The sequence below is a fragment of the Rhinopithecus bieti genome, unplaced genomic scaffold, assembly GCF_001698545.2.
Source record: "Rhinopithecus bieti isolate Rb0 unplaced genomic scaffold, ASM169854v2 scaffold_13207, whole genome shotgun sequence".
Taxonomy (NCBI): domain Eukaryota; kingdom Metazoa; phylum Chordata; class Mammalia; order Primates; family Cercopithecidae; genus Rhinopithecus; species Rhinopithecus bieti.
In genome coordinates, this window is record NW_016807866.1 from 560,965 (window position 1) to 583,718 (window position 22,754).

The 22,754-nt window shown below is 43.3% G+C and overlaps 1 protein-coding gene across 4 annotated transcripts in view; it reads right to left on the reverse strand.

The window, feature by feature from the left end:
* TIAM1 (TIAM Rac1 associated GEF 1) overlaps positions 1-22,754 on the reverse strand; it is a 449,425-nt gene that overhangs the window by 97,434 nt on the left and 329,237 nt on the right. For all 4 annotated transcript variants that reach the window (XM_017883884.1, XM_017883885.1, XM_017883883.1 and 1 more), the window contains 4 exons: positions 13,557-13,781; positions 11,265-11,450; positions 5,377-5,523; positions 819-893 (listed from right to left, as the gene is read on the reverse strand). In XM_017883884.1, the coding sequence (XP_017739373.1) occupies positions 819-893; positions 5,377-5,523; positions 11,265-11,450; positions 13,557-13,781 (633 nt within the window). The remainder of the gene's footprint in view (positions 1-818; positions 894-5,376; positions 5,524-11,264; positions 11,451-13,556; positions 13,782-22,754) is intronic.

Below are 22,754 nucleotides of genomic sequence, written 5' to 3' on the forward strand. Positions count from 1 at the left end.
TTTGTTTATTTTTTTTTTTTTTCTTTTTTTTTTTTTTTTTTTTTTTGAGACAGAGTCTCGCTCTGTCGTAGGCTGGAGTGCAGTGGCTCCATCTCCGTTCACTGCAAGCTCTGCCTCCTGGGTTTACACCATTCTGCTGCCTCAGTCTCCTGAGTAGCTGGGACTACAGGTGCCCACCACCATGCCCAGCTAATTTTTTTCTGCATTTTTAGTAGAGATGAGGTTTCACCATGTTAGCCAGGATGGTCTTGATCTCCTGACCTTGTGATCCGCCCACCTCGACCTCCCAAAGTGCTGGGATTACAGGCATGAGCCACCATGCCCAGCCGAATATTTAATTGAATACTTGACTTGGGAGGCAAATGCGTTTTTGTTGTTGTTCTTTTTTAAAAGAACACACTATCAGAACAGTTCTTTGAAACTAATGGGAGCAAAACAGCATGTGTGGGCAGAGAGGGAGGGTAGTAAGAACACACCTCTTCGGAAGAGAAGTTGTACACAGAAAGAAATTGCAATGGCATAAAATATTCAGCTATTCAGAACCCAAATTTCCTCTTACATTCTAGTGAGAAACTCACACATCGAATGGTAAGTATGGGAAATGTGATGTCAGCAGGAGAATATTCTCGCTACCACTCGGTTTTAAATATAAAATGATTTTCCATCTCTTGTTGACTTATTACATAACTTTTAAAAACTGATCATTTCAGTTTTTAATATTGAGTTTACTTAATTTTAGTAGCTCAAGACAACACGGCACCATGTATATGTTGATGCACTTGTGGTACCTTTAGAAAAGAAAACACGTTTATTTTTACCTTGCCATCTGGAACAATGTCATCAAATATTCCCTCTAAAGACTTCTTTACAGTTTCGGTTCCCTCTCCAAACACCTGCATATACAAAAGTACCATCTTAAAAAGGAATCTGGGCAACAGGGCATACGAAATCTAGGAAGGGGGAAGGAAATGGGCATGGCTATGACAAAACCTTTCACACATGTTCAGATACTCCTACATCAAATCCCAAAGCAGGTACAATAATTTATGGGAGCAGACCTGGAAAAACACACCCCTCTATCTAGATCACTTCCCTATGTCTTTGACAGTTGGAAAAAAAAAAAAAAGTTTGCTCTCAAATCTGGATAATTCATCTCTATTTAAAGAAAATAGGCTGGGCATGGTGGCTCATGCCCATAATCCCTAGCACTTTGGGAAGCTGAAGCGAAGGACTGCTTGAGCCTAGGAGTTTGAGACCAGCCTGGGCAATATAGTGAGACTTCATCTCTACAAAAAAAAAGAATTACATTAAATTAGCCAGGCATGGGGTGGTGCGCACCTGTAGTCCCAGCTACTCCAGAGGCTAAGGTGGGAGGATCACAAGATCACATCACGCACTACAATCTGGGCAACGGAGGGAGACCTTATCTCAAAAAAAGTAAAGAAAGAAAGACAATAGGCTAGACATGGTGGCTCGTATCTGTAATCCTGGAACTTCGGGAGGCTGAGGCAGCAGGATTGCTTGAGCCCAGGAGTTCTAGACCAGTTTGCTCAACAGAGTGAGACCCTGTCTCTACAAAAAATTTGACAATTAGCCATGTATACTGGCATGTTCCTGGAGTCCCAGCTACTTGGGAAGCTGAGGTGGGAGGATCACTTGAGCCCTGGAGGTCAAGGTTGCAGCGAGCTGAGACTACACATCACTGTACTCCAGCCTGGGCAACAGACTGAGACCTTGTCTCAAAAAAAAAAAAAAAAAAAAAAAAAGAAAGAGAAAATATAAATATATAAATAAAAGAACTAGCAAAAGCAACGAGCTAGTAAAAACCCCACAATGAACATTCTCTATAGCCTCATCTTACCGAACCAGATACTTGTAAATAAAATGTTGCTTTGTATATTTCTTAATAGAGCATGAGAATATTAGTTTTTTCTCCAACATGGCACATTTAGTTTTTTTTATTTAAAAATAGAAACAACTGTCTCTTTTTGAAATGTAACAATCTGATAACTTAAAGTCTCATGAAAATTAGAAATAGCATGTAGTATCGGTAATGTACATTAAGAAAAAGCCTTTCCTCCATGCAAATAAAACATACAAAAGCATACAATGTTTTTAACTTTTTTTTGGTAGAGATAGGGTGTTGCTCTGTTGCCCAAGCTGGTCTCAAACTCCTGGCCTCAAAGAATCCTCCCACCTTTGCTTCCTAAAGTGCTAGGATTATAGGCATGGCCAACACACCTAGCCAAAAAAACAAAACAAAACATAATTTTTGTCCATTTCAAATTACAGATTTAATGAGTAGATTTCTACTGGGATGTTTATGGCTAAGCAAAAGGTTCTTAAAAACTCATACTTTAGGGGGGAGGGGAGAGGGGGGAAGGATGGCATTGGGAGTTATACCTGATGTAAATGACGAGTTGATGGGTGCTGACAAGTTGATGGGTGCAGCACACCAACATGGCACAAGTATACATATGTAACAAACCTGCACGCTGTGCACATGTACCCTAGAACTTAAAGTATAATAATAATAAAAAAACTCATACTTAAAAATTAAAAGAATTGTTTGACATTACATTGTGCTTTGATTTTAGAAAAATGTTAAAACATTCTATTGAATCCATTTAAATTCAGTCATATATTTCAGTAGAAATGGGCGGTAACGTAACCTGGTGCCAATCAAGCAGAAGCACATGAACAAAGGGTTTTGCTAGAAAACAAGTCCAAACTGTTAAGTCCAGAAGCAGTGGGCTGAGCCAACACTCAGGGCAGAAGATACATACACAGTGACACCATCACCTCCCAAAAGAAGAGAAATGGGCCGGGCGTGGTGACTCACGCCTATAATTCCAGTACTTTGGGAGCCCAAAGCAGGCAGATCACAGGGTCAGGAGTTCGAGACCAGCCTGACCAACATGGTGAAATCTCATCTCTACTAAAAACACAAAAATTAGCCGGGTGTGGTGGCCGGCGCCTGTAATCCCAGCTACTCAGGAGGCTGAGGCAGGAGAATCACTTGAACCCGGGAGGCAGAGGTTGCACTGAGCTGAGATCACGCCATTGCACTCCAGCATGGGCAACAGAGTGAGACTGTGTCTCAAAAAAAAAAAAAAAAAAGAGAAATGCTGATCATTCATGTCCTCCTTTTGCAGGTTTTAACTGAGAACCAGCAAGTCTCTTATGTGATTTTTTCTGATGAAATGTTGACTTTCCTCCACAGTTTTTTTTTTTTTTTTTTTTGTAGGGTTATCTATCTCTCGCCCGGGCTGGAGTGCAGTGGCCGGATGCCAGCTCACCGCAAGCTCCGCCTCCCGGGTTCACGCCATTCTCCTGCCTCAGCCTCCGAGTAGCTGCGACTACAGGCGTCCGCCACCTCGCCCGGCTAGTTTTTTGTATTTTTTTAGTAGAGACGGGGTTTCACCACGTTAGCCAGGTCTCGATCTCCTGACCTCGTGATCCGCCCGTCTCGGCCTCCCAAAGTGCTGGGATTACAGGCTTGAGCCACCGCGCCCGGCCAGTTTTTTCTTTAGATTTACATAAAAGCAAAACCCATGGAAGAAAGCTCAATCATCTACTCTCCCCAAAGACCACAGGACAAACTGCAAAACTGCTTCAGTCTCACACTCGCTTAGCATTTGCTCATCTGCTCTCTGCAGGTTCCATCAAGGATAGGGAAATGCCACACTGAAACAGTGAGTATCAGCCAGGCGTGGTGGCCCACGTCTACAATCCCAGCACTTTGGGAGGCCGAAGTAGGCAGATCACTTGAGGTCAGGAGTTCGAGACCAGTCTGGCCAACATAGTGAAACCCTGTCTCTACTAAAATTATAAAAATAATTAGCTATTAGCTGTGCGTGGTGGTGAGCACCTGTAATCCCAGTCACTCAGGAGGCTGAGGCAGGAGAATCGCTTTAACTGGGAGGCAGAGGGTGCAGTGAGCCAAGATTGCAACACTGCACTCCATCCTGGGCGACAGAGTGAGGCTCCATCACAAACAAAACAAAACAAAACAAGCCGGTGAGTATCATAGTCAGCTAAGGGACTCAGTGCATCAGCTTTCAGGACTAATCTCTTTTCTAAAATTCATTTCTTAAGTAAGTTAATGGCTGGAACTGTCAGAGCAAAAAAAGAGAGATCATTCTATGAAGTCAGTCGATGACGTCTTCTCACTTTGCATAAGGGCACGGGGTGAATAGGTCAAACTAGCAGTCTTAGTCATGACCTCCAAAATGCTGAAGGCCTGACTTTCCAGCCACTGCAGCCCACAAACAGGACATTCTTCTTCCGAAAGACGACAGATGCTCATGTACCTTTTAGTCCCTCAAATCTAAACAAGCAGTTCTGGAGCTACTCATTTCTCAAAGTCAAAGGGCAAGGATGACAATAACAACAGACAGTGAGTTTCCCGGAGTAACCCCAGCAGGAGACTGGCCTTGGCGAGTGAAGAAGTCAAAGAAGTCAAATTAATGGGGAAGAATTGGGCGGCTGCACATGGTCAGCGGACCACCCGTCATGGCACCAGGCTATGTTGTGCCCTCATGACATACCGAGATCCCGTTCCAGCCCCTGGACCTGAGCAGAAGGAGGCCGTGGCAGTGGGCAAGCTCTCTCGGATTCCTGGCTCCTCGTTCCAGTAGGCAGAGGATCTGCCCATTTAATGTCAACCCCAAAAAGTCAAGGGCAGAGAATAATCAGATTTCCCTGGAAGATGCCTTTCATGCAGTGCCAGAGGCAGCTTAAAAAGCATGGCCAGGAACAGTGGCTCACACCTGTAATCCCAGCACTTGGGGAGGCTAAGGCAGGTGAATCACGAGGTCAGGAGTTCAAGACCAGCCTGGCCAATATGGTGAAATCCCATCTCTACTAAAAATACAAAAATTAGCCGGGCATGGTGGTGTGTGCCCATAGTCCCAGCTACTCGGGAGGCTGAGGCAGAAGAATCACTTGAACCAGGGAGGTGGAGGTTGCAGTGAGCCGAGATTGTGCCACTGCACTCCAGCCTGGTGACAAAGTGAAACTCCATCCCCCCCAAAAAAAAAAGACTGCACTCAGGTGCCCGCTTGGCTTCATTGCAGAGCCCTGCTTTTTCCTGACGACTCAGGGTGAATTATGCGCTTTGAGTAGGTCTGTAATTAACAAGGGTTTGGAAAGGATGCAGGTGGGAAACTGCAGCTTGGTGACAGACTAATAGCAGAGTTCAACGTTACGGGTATGCATTACCTATTAAAAGTGTCTAGCACAGCTAGCTTCTTTGTGTCAACTAGTTGATTTTAAATAACACTCAGCCTCAATGAAGAAACACATACATCCCAAACTGAAGTGGCCACAGAAGCGATCTGTGTGGGCTCACTTTTCATCTGCTCTGGAACCTACCTGATTGATACTTGGACGTCCCTGCTTCTTTTTGGAGGTAGTATCCAGACCCCACAGAGAAGAAAATCTGCTCCTTCGCTTGCTTGCGGATCTGGACATGGCCTGAGTACGTCTTCTCACTCCAGTTTCACCAGTGCGTGCTGCCACCTGAGGATGGCAAGGACAAGCAGCCACAAGGGAGATGCGTCAGGACCTATGTCTTGAGGCCCCCGTAAGTCCCACCCTTCAAAAACCCTCCTCCATCATGCCAGCCTACCCTGACCCCAACGCCTAAAATATTTAATCCATGACCCAGATATCCTGGGACTTTGAGAGCCCTTCATGGATTCAGAATAGAAATGAAAGGTTGGCAAATTCAATCCTTGTTTGAAATCACCAGCAAAAATACATAATATAGGAATAAAACATGTATGTTCTGTTTCCAAAAATGACATGTCCTTCTGGTCACAGGCTTGAACTACAACAGCAAGGGAAATAAGCCAGGCTTTCTCTCCAAATGCTACAGAGCTGTTTCTGCATTCTACTGAAAAATGGTGCTCAAGCGTCAGCAACAATAGTGGAAAAACAGCAGATTTTGTTCCTGGGTTTCCAGGTTAAATCTAAAATTACCAATCTCTACTATTTTGTTTGCTTAGGATAGATATAATCACATTTTAAAATCAGGCAATTTGATGGTTGGCCCCCAATATCCATCCTCTACTCCATCTTAGAAAAATCTCCAAAGTAGGCCAGGTGCGGTGGCTCATGCCTGTAATCCCAGCACTTTGGGAGGCTGAGGCAGGTGGATCACCTGAGGTCAGGAGTTCAAGACCAGCCTGGCCAACATGGTGAAACCCTGTCTTTACTAAAAAAATATAAAAATTAGCCAGGCGTGGTGACAGTCACCTGTAATCCCAGAGGCGGGTGGATCACCTGAGGTCAGGAGTTCGAGACCAGCCTGGCCAACATGGTGAAACCCTATCTTTACTAAAAAAAAAAAAAAAAAAAAAAAACACACACACACACACAAAAATTAACCGGGCGTGGTGACAGTCATCTGTAATCTCAGCTACTTGGGAGGCTGAGACAGGAGAATTGCTTGAACCCAGGAGGTGGAGGTTGAAGTGAGCTGAGATCACACCACTGCACTCTAGCCTGGGCGACAGAGCGAGACTCTGTCTAAAAAAAAAAAAAAAAAAAAGGAAAATCTCAAATACCTCAAATGTAAGTGAGCATGCAGCCACTAAGTCCAAGATGACTTATTTTCCTTGCAGCAGGGCATGGATTGGGCTTAAGTTCTGGTCAATGGCATATAAGCAAAAAAACTATTTGCAACTTCCAGGAACTGTGCTCAACGGGAGGGGGTTTTCTGTTACCCTTTCCGCTATCCTATCTGTTTTCTTTTTCCTGATAAAAGGAAGGTGTGTGTTGTGGTCGAGGATGTCCCTACCCAAGCCTTTTCAAGGATGGCAGAATAACAAGACAAAAGGGACCGGGCTCAGTGAGGATGAAGGCACTTTACCAGACTTGCATCACTTACATGTCCTACGTTTAGGTAAATGGGAAAGAAAACTTGTATTTTTTTGTTAAACAAAAGCTAAACTCTGTCGAGATATTACAACGCGCCAGAACCCAGAGAAGCATTTCTTTTTCTTTTTGAGATGGAGTCTCCCTCTGTCGCCCAGCCTGGAGTCCAGTGGCACGAACCCAGAGAAGCATTTCACAAGGGAACACCCTAAATGTAAATCTGTCACCAGGATAATTGCTCAAGTAGAATCTCCACAAGGACTCCAGAAAGTCCTCCCAGGCAAAACATTCAGGCTTGAACTTTATCCTACAGGTGGCAAAAGCAAAGTCCCAGGAACTTAAGGGAACTTCTGCCAGAAGATGTCTCCATGGGCCACCCACGGGCTTGCCTTTCAAAAAAAAGGGAGTGGCCGGAGGAACAGCAAGTCAGACTTGAAATGAAACTTCTCCACCCACTCTTTTGTTGCCAGAGGTGAATGTCTTGGAACCTACTTGTAGATTCCCACACAGGCAGCTCCTGATGTGACAGATGCCAACTGACAGCAGTGTAGGGGATGAGGCACTGTTGGTAACATGAGGGGCCTCCCCAGCAGTCAGCGTGCTGGTTGGAAGGCACGCCTCTCTGGGGCTTCAGTACTGACAATGTAAACACCGCAGAAGCCCCATGGGTGGATTGGCAGGGACCCCTACGTACATTAAAAACAGGAATCAAAACAGCTTCTCTACGAGGGTATTAGAGGGAAGGTTTTTGGACCCAAACAAAATAGGAAGATGAGGGAGCTGAGAGGTCTTAGCATTTTGCATTTTCTCAGCTTAGCAGGTTAAAAACAAAACAAAACAAAACAAATAAACCCAGATCAGGGCATAGAAAAATGTGGTATCCAAGACACTGGTGGGAATTTTCATGAGAAAGATCTTAATCTAAGATTACACTGGAGATGTCACAGGGAACAAAATCACAAGACTAACACACCGTAAGATACGCAAAAATTTTCTCTATTTTCATCACTTTCTCTGTTAAGGGTAAACAAAGGTTGTAAAACGAATAAATTATAACATGCAGACATGCATAGGCTCACGTGACTATGTCAACACTGAATAAATGGTGTTAAAAATTTTAAATTCTAGAGGAAAAAAGTGTCCATTTGGCCTCACGGTCATACAGTCATTTTATAAACAAATCCAGTCATTAATAGTGACACATACATAGAGGCAGCCGTATAAATATGTCGACATATATTACCGTTTGCTTTCTTCATACACACAGCAATACCTGTACTTACCGTGTCTAGTTAATTGTTCTAGTTAATTGTTTACTTATTTCTTACCCTTCTCTCCCACAAGAATATAAGCTTCAAGAGGACAGGAACTCTGTGCTGTTCACTATAGTCCTAATCACAAGGATAAAACTGACGGATGCCAGGCACTTACATATGTTTGTTGCTTGAACAAATAAATACATAAATACCACAAAGCAAAAGCATATCCCATGTAATATGGTGACAACAATGAAAAGGTAACTCTTCAGTTTACAATTTCCAGACAAAGAGAGCATGAAAGAGAAATCCATACACCCAAAAACATTCTCAGTTAACCAGCTGACCAGTTAGTTTAGGCTGTTTAACACAACACTTTACTTAAGTTTCTTATAAGCAGTATTCTAAATTGCTTGGGGCCTTGTAAACTGCAAAAGTAACCACTACCTCCAAGACAATAATGACTCAAAATGAGCAAAGGGATTTAGAAAAAGGGCTGGCAGAAGAACTGCTGGACCAGAGCTCAAGAGTTTCTCAATGATCTTTGCCCAGACAATGCCTCCCTTTGTGGCCTGAACCTGATTACTCTATCATTCTGCTCATCTGTGCAAACAAGAACAATGATAACCTTCTTTCAAAGAGTACAGCAGGGGCCCTTCAGTTAATTACTGCAAATCACGCAGCATTACGGGAAGCTTTCTCAGTGAATGCTACTTCAATTGTAGCTCCAATCTCCCCGACCCAGCCCTGTTTACCCTCACACCTCCTCCTTCCTCCTCCCCCACTGAAAAGAAGAAAAAAAAAATCTGGACAAAGACTAAATTGAAGAATGTTTCAACCCCAAGGAAAAAAAAAATCCCAGGGGTCAAATGACAAGGAGAGGAGGGAAAGAAAATAAGAGTCCCTAATAAATCAGACTGTAAAATTCCCTGCCTGGGATCTTCCACAGGAGCTAAAGCAACAAATAGGAACAGACACCCAACAGGCTCGCCTGATTTGTTCTGTCTGAAATGAAACCCCTCACAGAAAAGAGAAGTTGCAGGAACATATTGAAACACCCAGACTTGTATCACTGACAAAGCGAGCAAAAATCCAACAAAGGAACAGACAGTTGAACGTATGGACTTCAATATTCTTTAAAACCACTGACCAAAACACCTCAGAGTAACTAACTCTCTCATCCCCATCTTCAGCTGGCCAAATTTTAATAGCCTGCCCCCTGAAAGAAAAGTATACACACACATCACAGACATTGAGACGAAGGAAATTAGAGGGTCCAAAGATGAATTATGGAAGAGTAAAATGGTAACCTTCTCAGGGAGGTTGCGCCCAATGACTTTGAAGAAAATAATGAAAGCATACAAGTTTTAGGGAGAAAGCAAAATTATTTTCTCCAAAATCTAGAAGGCACAGTAAGAGGAGGGAGCCACTTCGATGCTCAAGGTTTAGTATTAATACAGATGGTACCTCAATGACACCACGAGTTCCCTTCATAAAAATGCGCCCTCAATGGATGATATTCTGACGAGGAGATAAAGAAGAATTTCTATCCTAGTTTTTTGTTTGTTTGTTTTTGATTTGCAGAATAGGCGAACTGAGATTTGGCTAAGTTAAAAATGGGTGTCCAGGTCTCCGAGAAATAGATCTGGAGTCAAAAACTGAAAACCTTTTGTAAGTTTATTCAACACAGCACTTTGTCCCACTATTGAAAAAACAGGATTTAATAGCTGTATGGAGAGGTGGTAGCCAGGGAGACCAAGAGCTGAGCTGTAATTAGCAGAACAAATCAGGATGCCAGTTTTAATAACTCCAGAAATTGGTTTAAGACTTCTTTAAAAATGTAAATCTACCCCTAATTATCTGAATGATGATGCTAATCTATTTATAAAGAATACAAACGCCTCTGACTGAATTATAGCTCTGAATGCAATCGAAGGGTACAGCTGACAAAGCAAGAGAAGAACAGCACAGCTAAGGTTTTACAAAGCTGTTTCTGGAACCTGAGACTTAACATTTAATTCCCTAGCAAATGTGCTAAGGTGCAGTACATTTTAAGTGGGTGTCGACTTGGATAGACTAAAACCATGTTACTCATACAGCAATTTTTGAGAAGGAGCCAAAAGTACACAAAGCTGCTCGCAATTTAGCAAGTACATGAAATTACAGATTATAAACACACAACACAACTACACAGTCTGCCGCCGTAGAGGTCAGATGGAAATTCCCTTCCTCAAGCAACGCATATGTTCAGCTGGCGAATCACGGAGGTTGCCTTGCTCTAATGCATCGGGTATTCGTGGTCATCAAAACAACAGTAAAAATAAAGTGAAATGGAGATCTCCAAAGAGATCTGTGTTCCATATATGGTGTATGTATTATGTGTATGTGAGTGATTGAGTGAGAGAAAGAGATAGAATGAGAATGCGTGCGTGCGTGCGTGTGTGTGTGTGTATATATATATATATATATTTTTTTTTTTGAGACAGAGTCTCACTCTGTCGCCTAGGCTGGAGTGCAATGGTACAATCTTGGCTCACTGCAGCCTCCTCCCAGGTTCAAACAATTCTCAGGCCTCAGCCTCTTGAGTAGCTGGGATTACAGGTGTGCGCCAACACACCCAGGTAATTTCTGTACTTTTAATAGAAATGGAGTTTCACCATGTTGACCAGGCTGGTCTCGAACTCCTGACCTCAGGTGATCCACCCACGTTGGCCTCCCGCAGTGCTGAGCCATCATACCCAGCCTGAGAATGCATTGATGTATGAGAGTGAGCACTCCACTCACCATTCCCACAAAGTTAATATAAAAAATAGGTATTTGGGTTCCAAACATGACACTGCCTGAAGACGACAAGAGCTATCAACAAATACTACACGTGAACAACGCTGAAGATGGTACCTTTCATATTTTCTTTGTACAATAGCTTAGGCCCCCCCATCAAGAGATGCTTAAGTAATATATTTTGGACAGGTTTAAATGGAAATTTGCATCCACTGCAATAGGAGGGCATTTCAGAAATCCACACACAGCAGGAAGCTCGAAAAACACTTAGGAGACTCTTGTCAAGTCCTGCTCAGGATTAAGTGTCAAGCTTAATGTTTTCAAAATTCATTAGCTTCTACTCACCAGGGCATGAAACGATGATACAGAAAAGATTCCAAGGCGGCCCATGGCCACTTTCGTTGGTCGACTTGCAAAAGCAAGAAGCCTTTTGGGGTTTGGCAGCTCCCCACCCTGAAGGCTGGCTAAATAACAGCGGAAACGAAAGAGGTCCATTTGGAACTGCTCAAGATTTTGCTCCCAGACAAAGATCTACGGTAGTGAAAACATGGGAAAAGAAAAAGTGAGAAAACGGGAAACAAATGTTAATATTTTCATCCTATACAAATCTACATGTCGTACAGGCATTCATTATAATCCTAAGGAATAAACAACAGGTACCTAAGTTTCTTAGTTATTTATGTTTCCTTCTGCAAAGATCTACAGCCATAAATTCAGCATAATAAATAGAAAATGACAAGTTCCTCTGTTCCCTCCTATTTTGGAGTTCGTACTGGGGGCATGATAGGTCTGTCAACTCCAAGCTCTGGGCCACAAACACAAGACTGAAGAAGTAAAAATGTAGAGATTTCCATCACCAGAGAACTATATGACTTAACAAGAGGTGGGTTTTCATATAAAGAAAAGTGAGACGAATTAAAGGCTAGAAGCAATCGACCAAGTGCTTTTGGGAAGAGTGTGGTAGCCTGTAACAAAGGGTGGAAGTGGAACACAAGATGGTGGAGACCTAGGCTCTGGAATACAAAGTTCCAACTGTAGCATGTCTCTGAGACATTCCCTCATTTTTCAAAATGGCAAAATAATACCTACCTCATAAGGCTGTTGGGATGTTTGAAAAAGATAATACAAGCATAAGTACAAGGTCTGGCATAGAGTGAAGGCTCAGTGATGCTGACAGATAATGATGAATGGTTCAAATCTCCCTTTGTGCTTCGACAAAATATAGTATCACTGTACACACATGTTCATAGCAGCACTGTTCGCAAAAGGTGGAAACAGCTCGAATGTCCATCAACAAATGGCCAATAAACACACCATACATACAACGGAATACGATTCAGCCAGAACTCAGGAGTAAAGCGCTGACGTATGCTACCATGTGGATCCACCTCCAAAACATGAAGCTCAGGGAAGGAGCCAGACAGAAAAGGCCACGTACTGTGGAATTCCATTCACATGAAACACCCAGAATAGGCAAATCCATGAAGATAGTGCTGGGGGCAGAGGCGAGCAACTGCTTCACAGGTATGGGGTTACCTTCTGGGGCAGATGAATACATTTCAGGGCTAGATGGGGTAGTGGCTGCACCACATTGTACACGTACTTGATGCTACTGAATTGTTCATGTTAAAATGGTTGATTTTACATTATGTGAATTTTGCGTCAATTTAAAAAAACACGATGTCAGGTAACAAAGGGAAATCCCAGAGGGAGAGAAATGTGGAAGGCCCATGTCAATTGTTCAAATATTTAAATATCATTTATTCATGTAATTATTTCCTAAGCATTAGGACAAAGTGTCAAAGCATTACCAGATGGCTGTTACTGACAGCTGCATAGCAGGCAAAAATGTCCTTTGTTCATTTCACTCAATCTTTTCTGTTTAGCATGAAATATACTTATGCACATATAAAGCAATTATATATATATATTTGTATCTAGATATATATAGACATAGTCTTGCTCTGTCACCCAGGCTGGAGTGCAATGGCACAATCATGGCCCACCACAGCTTCCACCTCCCAGGCTCAGGTGATCCTCCCATCTCAGCCTCCTGAGACTATAGGTGTGGCTAATTTTGTATTTTTTATGTAGAGACAGGGTTTTGCCATGTTGGCCAGGCTGGTCTTGAACTCCTGGGTTCAAATGAGTATGCCCACCTCAGCCTCCCAAAGTGCTAGAATTACAGGCATGAGCCACCATGCCCAGCCAAATATATCTTTTGAATGTACTTTACCTTTTCCAAATTAAGAATTCAAAATTTATTGAGGAGTCAGAAATGAGTCCCCACCATAAGAGAACTCCAAGTCCGTCTGATAATATGGGAAATGAAATTGGCAAAACTTTCTAATTACACAGATCCCTAGAACAGCACATCCTTGGTGGGGACCAGGAGCTCCTCTATTGGGTTTCTGTCTTTCATTCAATGTAATATTGTTCCGTTTAGCTGTTAACAATCAGCTACGAACAAAGAGTGAAGAACACCGACAGTCACAATAAAGAACTCAGCATCCTGGATGACAGGCTGTCGAGGAGATATCTGATGATGTTTCACGATTAAAAAACAGAAAAAAAAAAAAAAACCCTTTTAGAGACCTAACAATTTTTGTCTGGATCTAAACACAGAAGAACAATTACCTGATCTAATATTGTTTTCTTTTTCTTTGAGTCAGTGACTGAAGACAGCTGCATTTCGCCCATTTTCTTCATCTTTTCATCCATGTCAATCTTCTGCTCCAGTTTTTTGATCTCTGATTTCAGGAATCGGAGCGTGTCTTCCTTGTGGTGGTGTCTTGCGACCGCAGTGGCGCAGGCAGAGTGGATGGCGGTGATCCAGTTTTCAAGCTCCGTCTGGCTAGTGGTCTGTACCAGGAAGAAGGGGCAGGAAGAAAAAGGCACCTCTTAGGAACTTAAGAAAAATGAACCGGAGCATTTCCAGAGAAGCAATGCCTGGCAGTCGAGGTGACAGGTCTAGACACCCATGGATAAGGCTAACTTGACCTCCTCTTCCTTCAGGAAATTAGTAACAAAAAGTGAGTCTCAGGTCAGATGCCCACTCTCCCCTCCCCTTCAAGGGCTGTCCTGAATGAAGTCACCATGTCTGCTCACTCAGTGTACTTATTGAACTCACGTGTGAAAGTGACACGCCTAACACAGACAACTTGGGGTCTACTCACGAGGATGCCTGTGAAGCAAAGGTCGGTTTCCAGATAAGTCTGGTCAGTTACAGGGCATGAGTGGGACTGAGGGACATCACCGACATAGGAAGCTACAACAGCCCTGCCCTCGTGAACCACTGCAACCCAGATCCAAAGGTCCTATCCTGGTGCTAATCAGCAAGACAGAACTAGGGTTGGGGAAGCGGTCAGGTAGCCAGAAGAAATACTGTCTTTGGGGACTCCATGGGCGCCTCTAAGAATTGCAGCCGCCCAACAACACTCCACGTGCTAAAAGTGGCCTATTTGAGATGGGCATTAAGAAAATGGTGAGCAACATCCGTCAATGGTGACCTAAGTGGGACTGGCGTGACTCGGTGTTCTGAAAGGCAAGTCAGAATAGTTTTCAAGAGACAGCACATGTGTGATAACTCACTATTAATGATTCTTTAGGAATTCAATCGAGTTTTTACAAGTGAGGAGATATTGGACCTTTCCAGGTATTCTCTTAAGTCCAGAGAGATAAAACAAATGCTCAGAAGTTAGCCCATCTCAAGAAATAGTCTATTCAGCCACAACAATAATAAAGGAGCTACTAACATCATTTTTCACGCACAAAAACACTTCATTGTTTTTTCCTTTGAAGCACCTTCTTAGTTTTCTGACTCATTTGAGTGATGGCTTATAAACAAAATTCTGGGTTTTTGTTGTTGCTGGTGTGTGTGGTTTTTTTTTTTTTTTTTTTTTTCTTTTGGAGACAGGGTCTTGCTGTGTTGCCCAGGCTAGAGTGCAGTGGAGCGATCCTGGCTTACTACAGCCTCTGCTTCCCAGGTTCAAGCAATTCTCCTGCAGCCTCCCGAGCAGCTGGGACTACAGGCCTGTGCCACCACGCCTGGCTAAGTTTTATATTTTTAGTAGAGATGGGGTTTCATCATGTTGCCTAGGATGGTCTCGAACTCCTGACCTAAGTGATCCGCCTGCCTCGGCCTCCCAAAGTGCTGGGATTACAGATGTGAGCCACCATGCCCAGCCACTTGTAAACAATATTTTATTAACAGGACCCCACCAGCACATGACTCTATGCTGGCTGGCAGCTGGAACTTAAGTCAAGAGAGTACTTTATCTTTATTACTTCTGAATCGGATCAGTTTTGTATTCCACATAAGAAACAGCATCAAATATTAAAAATGGTGTCAACCAACAAAGTCACCTCCCACTGGGCAAAACTAACTGGTCCAGCAGTTGTTATGTGGATAACAAATATTTTGCCTGTGGATAAAGAAGATTTCAATACGCTAGACAATCCAAGAAGAAAGAGCAGAAGTACCACCTGACAAAGCAAATGGAATCACTTTGTAAAGACTGAGTGGGAGGAGGAGAGGCGATAAAGACATTGGAAGCCACAGGTGAGGACTTGTAGATTGAGAAACTTAGGGGGAAAAAAATGCATGTCTATTTATGAGATTAAATTTGCTTCGCTTTATGTTATAGTTATCTCGTCTTTGCAGGTCATTATCTTATAGTTTGTCCTTACGTATCGCCTTGAAGTTCCACCAGAAAAAGAGAGGCCCTCCTACATCTAATGAAAGCACCAAGCTTGTTCCTGCTGTTGTTCTGTACAAAGCATGATCACTGGATCTGTCAGTGTCTCACAATAAATGGGTATCTCGTTAGGTGGGGTTATTCCCCCCGCACGTTTTTTTTTTTTTTTTTTGAGATGGAGTCTCGCTCTGTCACCAGGCTGGAGTGCAGTGTGCAATCTCGACTCACTGCAACCTCCGCCTCCCGGGTTCAAGCAATTCTCCTGCCTCAGTCTCCTGAATAGCTGGGACTACAGGCATGCGCTACCACGCCCAGCTAATTTTTGTATTTTTTTTAGTAGAGACGGGGTTTCACCATGTTGGCCAGGATGGTCTCAATCTCTTGACCTCGTGATCTGCCTGCCTTAGCCTCCCTAAGTGCTGGGATTACAGGTGTGAGCCACCATGCCCAGCCTCGTTTTTTTTTTTAATTAGGAAAGGGACCAGCTCAGATGGAAAATAATCTGGTAAGTATTTTCCTTAAAAAAAAAAAAAAAAAAAATTTTCAAGTGTTGGCAAACATACAGAGTAACCAGAACTCCTATGCACTGCTGGCTGCTGGCTGGAAAGTAAACTTGTACAACTGCTTTAGAAAGCTGTTGGATATTACTTACTAAAGTTGAATATATGTACACCCTGTGACCCAGAAAATGCACTCTGAGTACATACTCAAGAGAAATACATTCATATGCACACAAAAATATATACACCAGAACATGCACAGCAGCATATCATGGGTGAAACTGGGCACCATCCAGATGCAACCAATAGGGGAATGGACGAATATGTGGGATAATCACACAATGAAATACTATACAGCAAGAATGGAGGAACTATAACTATAGACTAACACACATAAATCTTGCACACATCATTTTGGGGAAGGAATCAGATGCACTGCAGTATATATACTGTAGGATTCTATTTATATGAAGTACTGTATTACTCCATTCTCATGCTGCTAACAAAGACATATCCAAGACTGGGTAATTCATAAAAGAAAGAAGTTTAATTGACTAACAGTTCAGCATGGCTGAGGAGGCCTCAGGAAACTTACAATCATGGCGAAGGGGAAGCAAACAAATCCTTCTTCTCATGGTGGCAGCGAGGAGAAGTACAGAACGAAGCAGTGGGGAAAGCCCCTTATAAAACCATCAGATCTAGTGAGAACTCACTCACTATCACGAGAACAGTATGGAGGTAACTGCCCTCATGATTCAATTACTTCCCAATGGCTCCCTCCCACGACAAGTGGGGATTACAGGAACTACAATTCAAGACGAGATTTAGGTGGGGGAGGACACAGCCAAACCATATCAAGTACCAACACAGATAAACTAATATATACTATTAGAAGTCAAGAGGGCAGGTTTTTTTTGGTGGGATGAGGTGCAATGGGTAGAATCTGGTAAGAAGCACAAGAGAGGTTTCTGGGGTGCTGGCCACCTTCTGTTTCTTCATCTGGGTGCTGCTTACATGGGTGTACGACGGGTGTGTTCAGTTTGTTAAACACCATCAAAATGTGCCTTTTCTGTGTATACGTTAAACTATCATAGAGTTTCAAAGAATATCCTTCCAAGGTATATTATCCTAATAGTTGAGTATAATTTTTCTGTAACTATGCTAAAAATATGATACTTCATATTTTTAGTTTTCATTAAATACTGTCCTTAGAAAACCACAAAGGAAGTTCCAAGAAGCTTCACCCTTCTCCACCATTTCCCTGTCCTCCCAAGTGCCTGGTAGTACCTGATAAAAAGCTGGTTCCTTGACCCGAAACTTGCTTTCCATTTTGTTTGTGTGGCTCAGTGGAAATGAGGAGCTTTCAGATTTTAGTGGAGTCCATGTCTTCACGCCTTTTTTTTCCTTTGAGACGGAGTCTCTCTGTCGCCTAGGCTGGAGCACAGTAGCAGCACAATCTCGGCTCACTGCAACCTCCGCCTCCCGAGTTCAAGAGATTCTCCTGCCTCAGCCTCCTGAGGAGTTGGGATTACAGGCGTCCGCCACCACGCCCAGCTAATTTTTGTACTTTTATTAGAGATGGGGTTTCTCCATGTTGGCCAGGCTGGTCTCGAACTCCTGACCTCAGGCGATCTACCAGCCTCGGCCTCCCAAAGTGCTGGGATTACAGGCGTGAGCCACCATGCCTGGCCATCTTCACCCATTTTTAAAGGATAATGTGGGGGCATCCAGATGCAATCCCCTGCAGAGGTGCACGAAGCACTAAGGAGAGGCTATGGTTCCTGCACCAACGCCTGGCAGGTGGAAGCTCAGGGGCAGTCCACGTCCATCTCTCCAAGGCAAACCTCGCTCATCTCTGCCTCAGTTAGAACCTCCCAGCCCCTACCCTCACCCCCTAACTCATGGAGTAAGAAAAGGAAATACCTACAACCCTGACATAATACCTGAGCAACGGATACAAAGATCTGAAATTTCTGACAGCAAGCTTGGTTGAATATATGTTATGAACTTAAGAATTTAAATAAAAATATGTATCCAGAAGGGACTCAGATGACCATTTTTCACAGATGGAAGGAAAAAAAGCCCAGAAAAAGTAGGAAGAACACAGTCATTTATTATAAATCCCAATCTCCACCAACCCTGTTCTTAAAAAAAAAATGCTTTGGTTCTGTTTTTTTCTTGTTTACTATGACACACTGATCCTGACCCCCAGCTCTTGTTAATTACTCTGTAAGCCAGGCTGCAGCGTCATGAGCATTACCCATTCAATTACTATTATTATTATTATTATTATTTTTTTTTTTTTTTTAAAAGATGGAGTCTGGCTTGTTGCCCAGGCTGGAGTGCAGTGGTGTGATCTCAGCTCACTGCAAGCTCCGCCTCCCGGGTTCACGCCATTCTCCTGCCTCAGCCTCCCTAGTACCTGGGACTACAAGCACCCGCCACCACACTTGGCTAATTTTCGTATTTTTAGTAGAGACAGGGTTTTACCATGTTAGCCAGGATGGTCTCGATCTCCTGACCTTGTGATCTGCCTGCCTCAGCCTCCCAAAGTGCTGGGATTACAGGCGTGAGCCACCGTACCCAGCCATTATTATTATTATTATTATTATTATTATTATTATTATAACTGTTATTTTAGACAGAATCTCACTCTGTCACTCAGGCTAGTGTGCCTGGGCACAATCTCAGCTCATTGCAACCTCTGCCTCCTAGGTTCACGTGGTCCTCCTGCCTCAGCCTCCCTATTCCCTAGCTGGGACTACAGGCTACTAAGGAACCACACACCCAGCTAACTTTTGTATTTTTAGTAGAGAGGGGTTTCACCATGTTGGCCAGGGTGGTCCTAAACTCCTGACCTCAGGTGATCACCCTGCCTCGGCCTCCCAAAGTGCTGGGATTATAGGCATGACCATTCAATATTTTGAGCTCTTCTCATTCTGGGAATATGGGAGAATAGAACTTTCTGACCCCCTCTGAAGCCAGGCATGGCCATGGCACTTGGCTTTTGCCAGTAAAATGTCAGTAGAAGTGACATCACTACTCAACAAAAGCCTGATTCGCTTTTGCCCCTTTGCCACAGTCACGGAAGCATTGTGTCAAGATAGAGCTTCTACCTGCCTGGATCCAAAAGAGTCTAGGATGAGTACGGCTGTGGAGCCAGCCTCGATCACGCCAGGAAGGAGAAAGCATGTTAAAGCACTGAGATTTAAGTGCTCCTTACTTCAGCATAATTCTACCCATCCTGACTGATCTCCCAGCAAAGTAAGAATTCCACTGCAAAACAGGGGATGTCTCAAAAATAAAGGAGTCTGTGTAGTGCACGTGGAAGCCCAAGAAAGACCACAATCTGGTATGTTCTGTGGAACAACAGCCTTTTGCTCTCCTTATTTAATGAAAGTGGGTCTTCTTCCTCCCCCTGTGCGGACCCCAGCCAAATTCAGCCAATAGCAACACACTCCATTCTGACGTCAGAGAGTTTGTCTTCCACCTTTGTCTTCCACTTAAGAAGTAAAAATGAAGGAAGCTGACCAAAGTTAAACATCTTTGAATGGTACATATTTAATTTTGGCAAAGCAGCTATCCTGGAACTTACAAAGACAGACAGTGGTTGCTAGGGGCCGGAGTGAAGGGGATATGGAATGTGGTTAAGTAATGGGGACCGCGCTTAAGCTTTGCATGATGAAAAAGAGTTATGGGCTGGGCAGAATGGTTCATGCCTGTAATCCCAGCACTTTGGGAGGCCAAGGCGGGCAAATCACTTGAGGCCAGGAGTTGGAGACCAGCCTGAGCATGGTGAAACCCCATCTCTACTAACAATACAAAATTAGCTGGGCATGGTGGCACATGCCTGTAGTCCTAGCTACTCGGGAGGCTGAGGCACAAGAATCGCTTAAACCTGGAAGGTGGAGGTTGCACTGAGCCGAGATCATGCCACTGCACTCCAGCCTGGGTGACAGAGCGAGACTCCATCTCAAAAAAAAAAAAAAAAAAAAAAAAAAAGTTCTGGCGATTAATAATGGTGACAGTTGCACAACAGTGTGGATGTACTTAATGCCACTCAACTGTCCACTTAAAAATGGCTAGATGGTAAATTTTATATGTGGTGTACCACAATTTAAAAGAAAAAATAATTATAAAATAAAAAGAGCCCCCAAACCTAGAGAAACATATATAGAAATGTGTGATGACAGCTGTATGAAAAATTTAGCCATCAGCCCTTTTCACTATTAAGTATGCCTCAGTTCTCCCAAACTTTTTTAAAACCTGTCAATGGCTGAAGGCAGTTCCATTAGAGAGAACTTTTGCTCCCACTGTCCTGTCTACATAAAATGACAGCCTCTACCATTCTCTATCTTTAAGCCAAATCAATTTCTCAGAAGGACAACTGAATAAATGAGCTTTTCTGCAAACTTTGTCCTTTTGCAGTGGCACGCAGGGAGCTATGTGTCCACAAGAGAGGAGACGAACTCTCCATTGACTGCTTTCAACAGCTAGTTGGGTGGAGAAAAGTCTTGCAACATTTCTTGACCATTCATTGGCTTAACACCTCAACTGCTCACGACTCCTGACCGGACACAATGTTGTTCCTCAAGGTCTCTCCAGGATATAAATTCTGACATGCTAGAAAAAGCCATTTGAAGCCACTAACCTTGCCTCCCCTTCTTGAACCAGGCAAGGTTAGTTAGGGACATCAGATTCATGAGGCGTCCCTTCGTCAGAATACAGAGGTCAAAAAGGCAGGACGGAGAGACCACCCAATGGTACCCTCTCAACTTGCTAACCACAAATCACCTTCCATTAAACAAACAGCAGCAAACAGGTAAAGAGAGAATGAATGTTGTGATTCTTCCTTTGCCTTCTGGGGATGCTATAAATACTGTATACAGTTCAGTGAAGGGAATAAGCAAAGTTCTTGCCAACAGACAAATATAATCAGCAAAAAATGCATTTTGCATAACAGCCCCTTTGAGTGCAGAGATAAGATGAAGCTCAGGGCTTCATTATGTATTTAAATAGATCCAGCTTCAATTATCCAACGGCATGGAGGACACTTGGTGATTTCAGATAATCAATGGTTTACGTAAGTGGCAGGAAAAGGGAAATTCATTTTAAACACAAGAAATACTAGGGAATGTATGCCAAATCTAGGAAATTAAAATTTTGGATAATCCAAGTTTATAGAAGCACAAGAATAATTGCAAAGTAGGTTAAACATTTTCATTTTAAAAGAAAAAAAAAGAAAGTTACCATTTTTTAAGAGGCTAGATTATTCTGGAATAAAGTTCCACTGTGAATTCTTAAAAGGCTTTTTTCTTGTTGATTCTACACTCATCATATTTTGTTTACATGAGACTTATTTAAGCTATTATTTTTAATATCTGTAAAGAGAACTTAAGGACAGGCATGGTGGCTCACGCCTGTAATCCCAGCACTTTGGGAGGCTGAGGTGGGATCACTTGAGATCAGGAGTTCAAGACCAGCCTGGCAACATGGTGAAACTCCATCTCTACTAAAAATATAAAAATTAGCCAGGTGTGGTGGTGCATGCCTGTAATCTAAGCTACTTGGGAGGCTGAGGCAGGAGAATTGCTTGAACCTGGGAGGCAGAGGATGCAGTGAGCCAAAATGGTGCCACTGCACTCCAGCCTGGGCGACAAGAGCAAGACTCCGTCTCAAAAACAACAACAACAACAACAATAACAACAACAACTTTAAATTTGAGGTTCCCCTCCCCCACTGAAAATAGTGATATAATGGATCCTTCTCACCCTCACCCACACCAGGTTCATTCTCTGGAGAAGACTCCAGGAAGACAGACACAAGGGAAACGGGCCATGTGTCGCAAAGAGGCAAACAGATGGCAGCCTGCCTGATGGAGGGCAGTGGCAGGATTCATCTCTGGCAAAGCTCAGTCACCTCCAAGAAAAGACTCACAAATATGGTCAACTGGAGTCTCTCCACAAGGCCACTTACTATCTGTCCATGCTATGAAAGGCCCCAGCACTTCTAACGTGCACAGATGATATAAGCAGCTTTTTCGTATCTCACATGTAAATATGACCAAACAGTCAAGGATCACCAGACATTTGCTGAAAACCCCCAGGATGAAAGGCAGAGACTAAAGCACACAGGAGAAACTGTACTAGGAGAAAGGAGAAGCCATGCCTGAAACAGAGAAAGGTTCCCTAAAATCTACACAAGGGGATGCAAGAGAATCTAAAGCTATAAACAAGTGAAGGAAAAGTACAGTTTACAATAAAAAGGAAGAATGAAATTGAAAAGAGAGTGGGAGAGGGGAAGGGAGGGAGGGAAGGGGGAAGGGAGGGAGGAGGTGGGGAAGGAAGTAAGGAAGGGAGGGAGGGAAGAAGGGAAGGAGGGAAGGAGGGAGAGAAAGCTTCTTTTAGGAATTAAAAAAAATAACCAAAATTAAAATGTCAATAGAAGGAAATCACTGTGAAGGATCAGAACACCAGCAAGGTGCAGTGGCTTACACTTGTAATCCCAGCACTTCGGGAGGCCAAGGCAGGTGGATCACTTGACCCCAGGAGTTCAAGACCAGCCTGGGCAACATGGCAAAACCCCATCTCTACATGAAACACAAAATTTAGCCAAGCATGGTGGTGTGCACCTGTCAT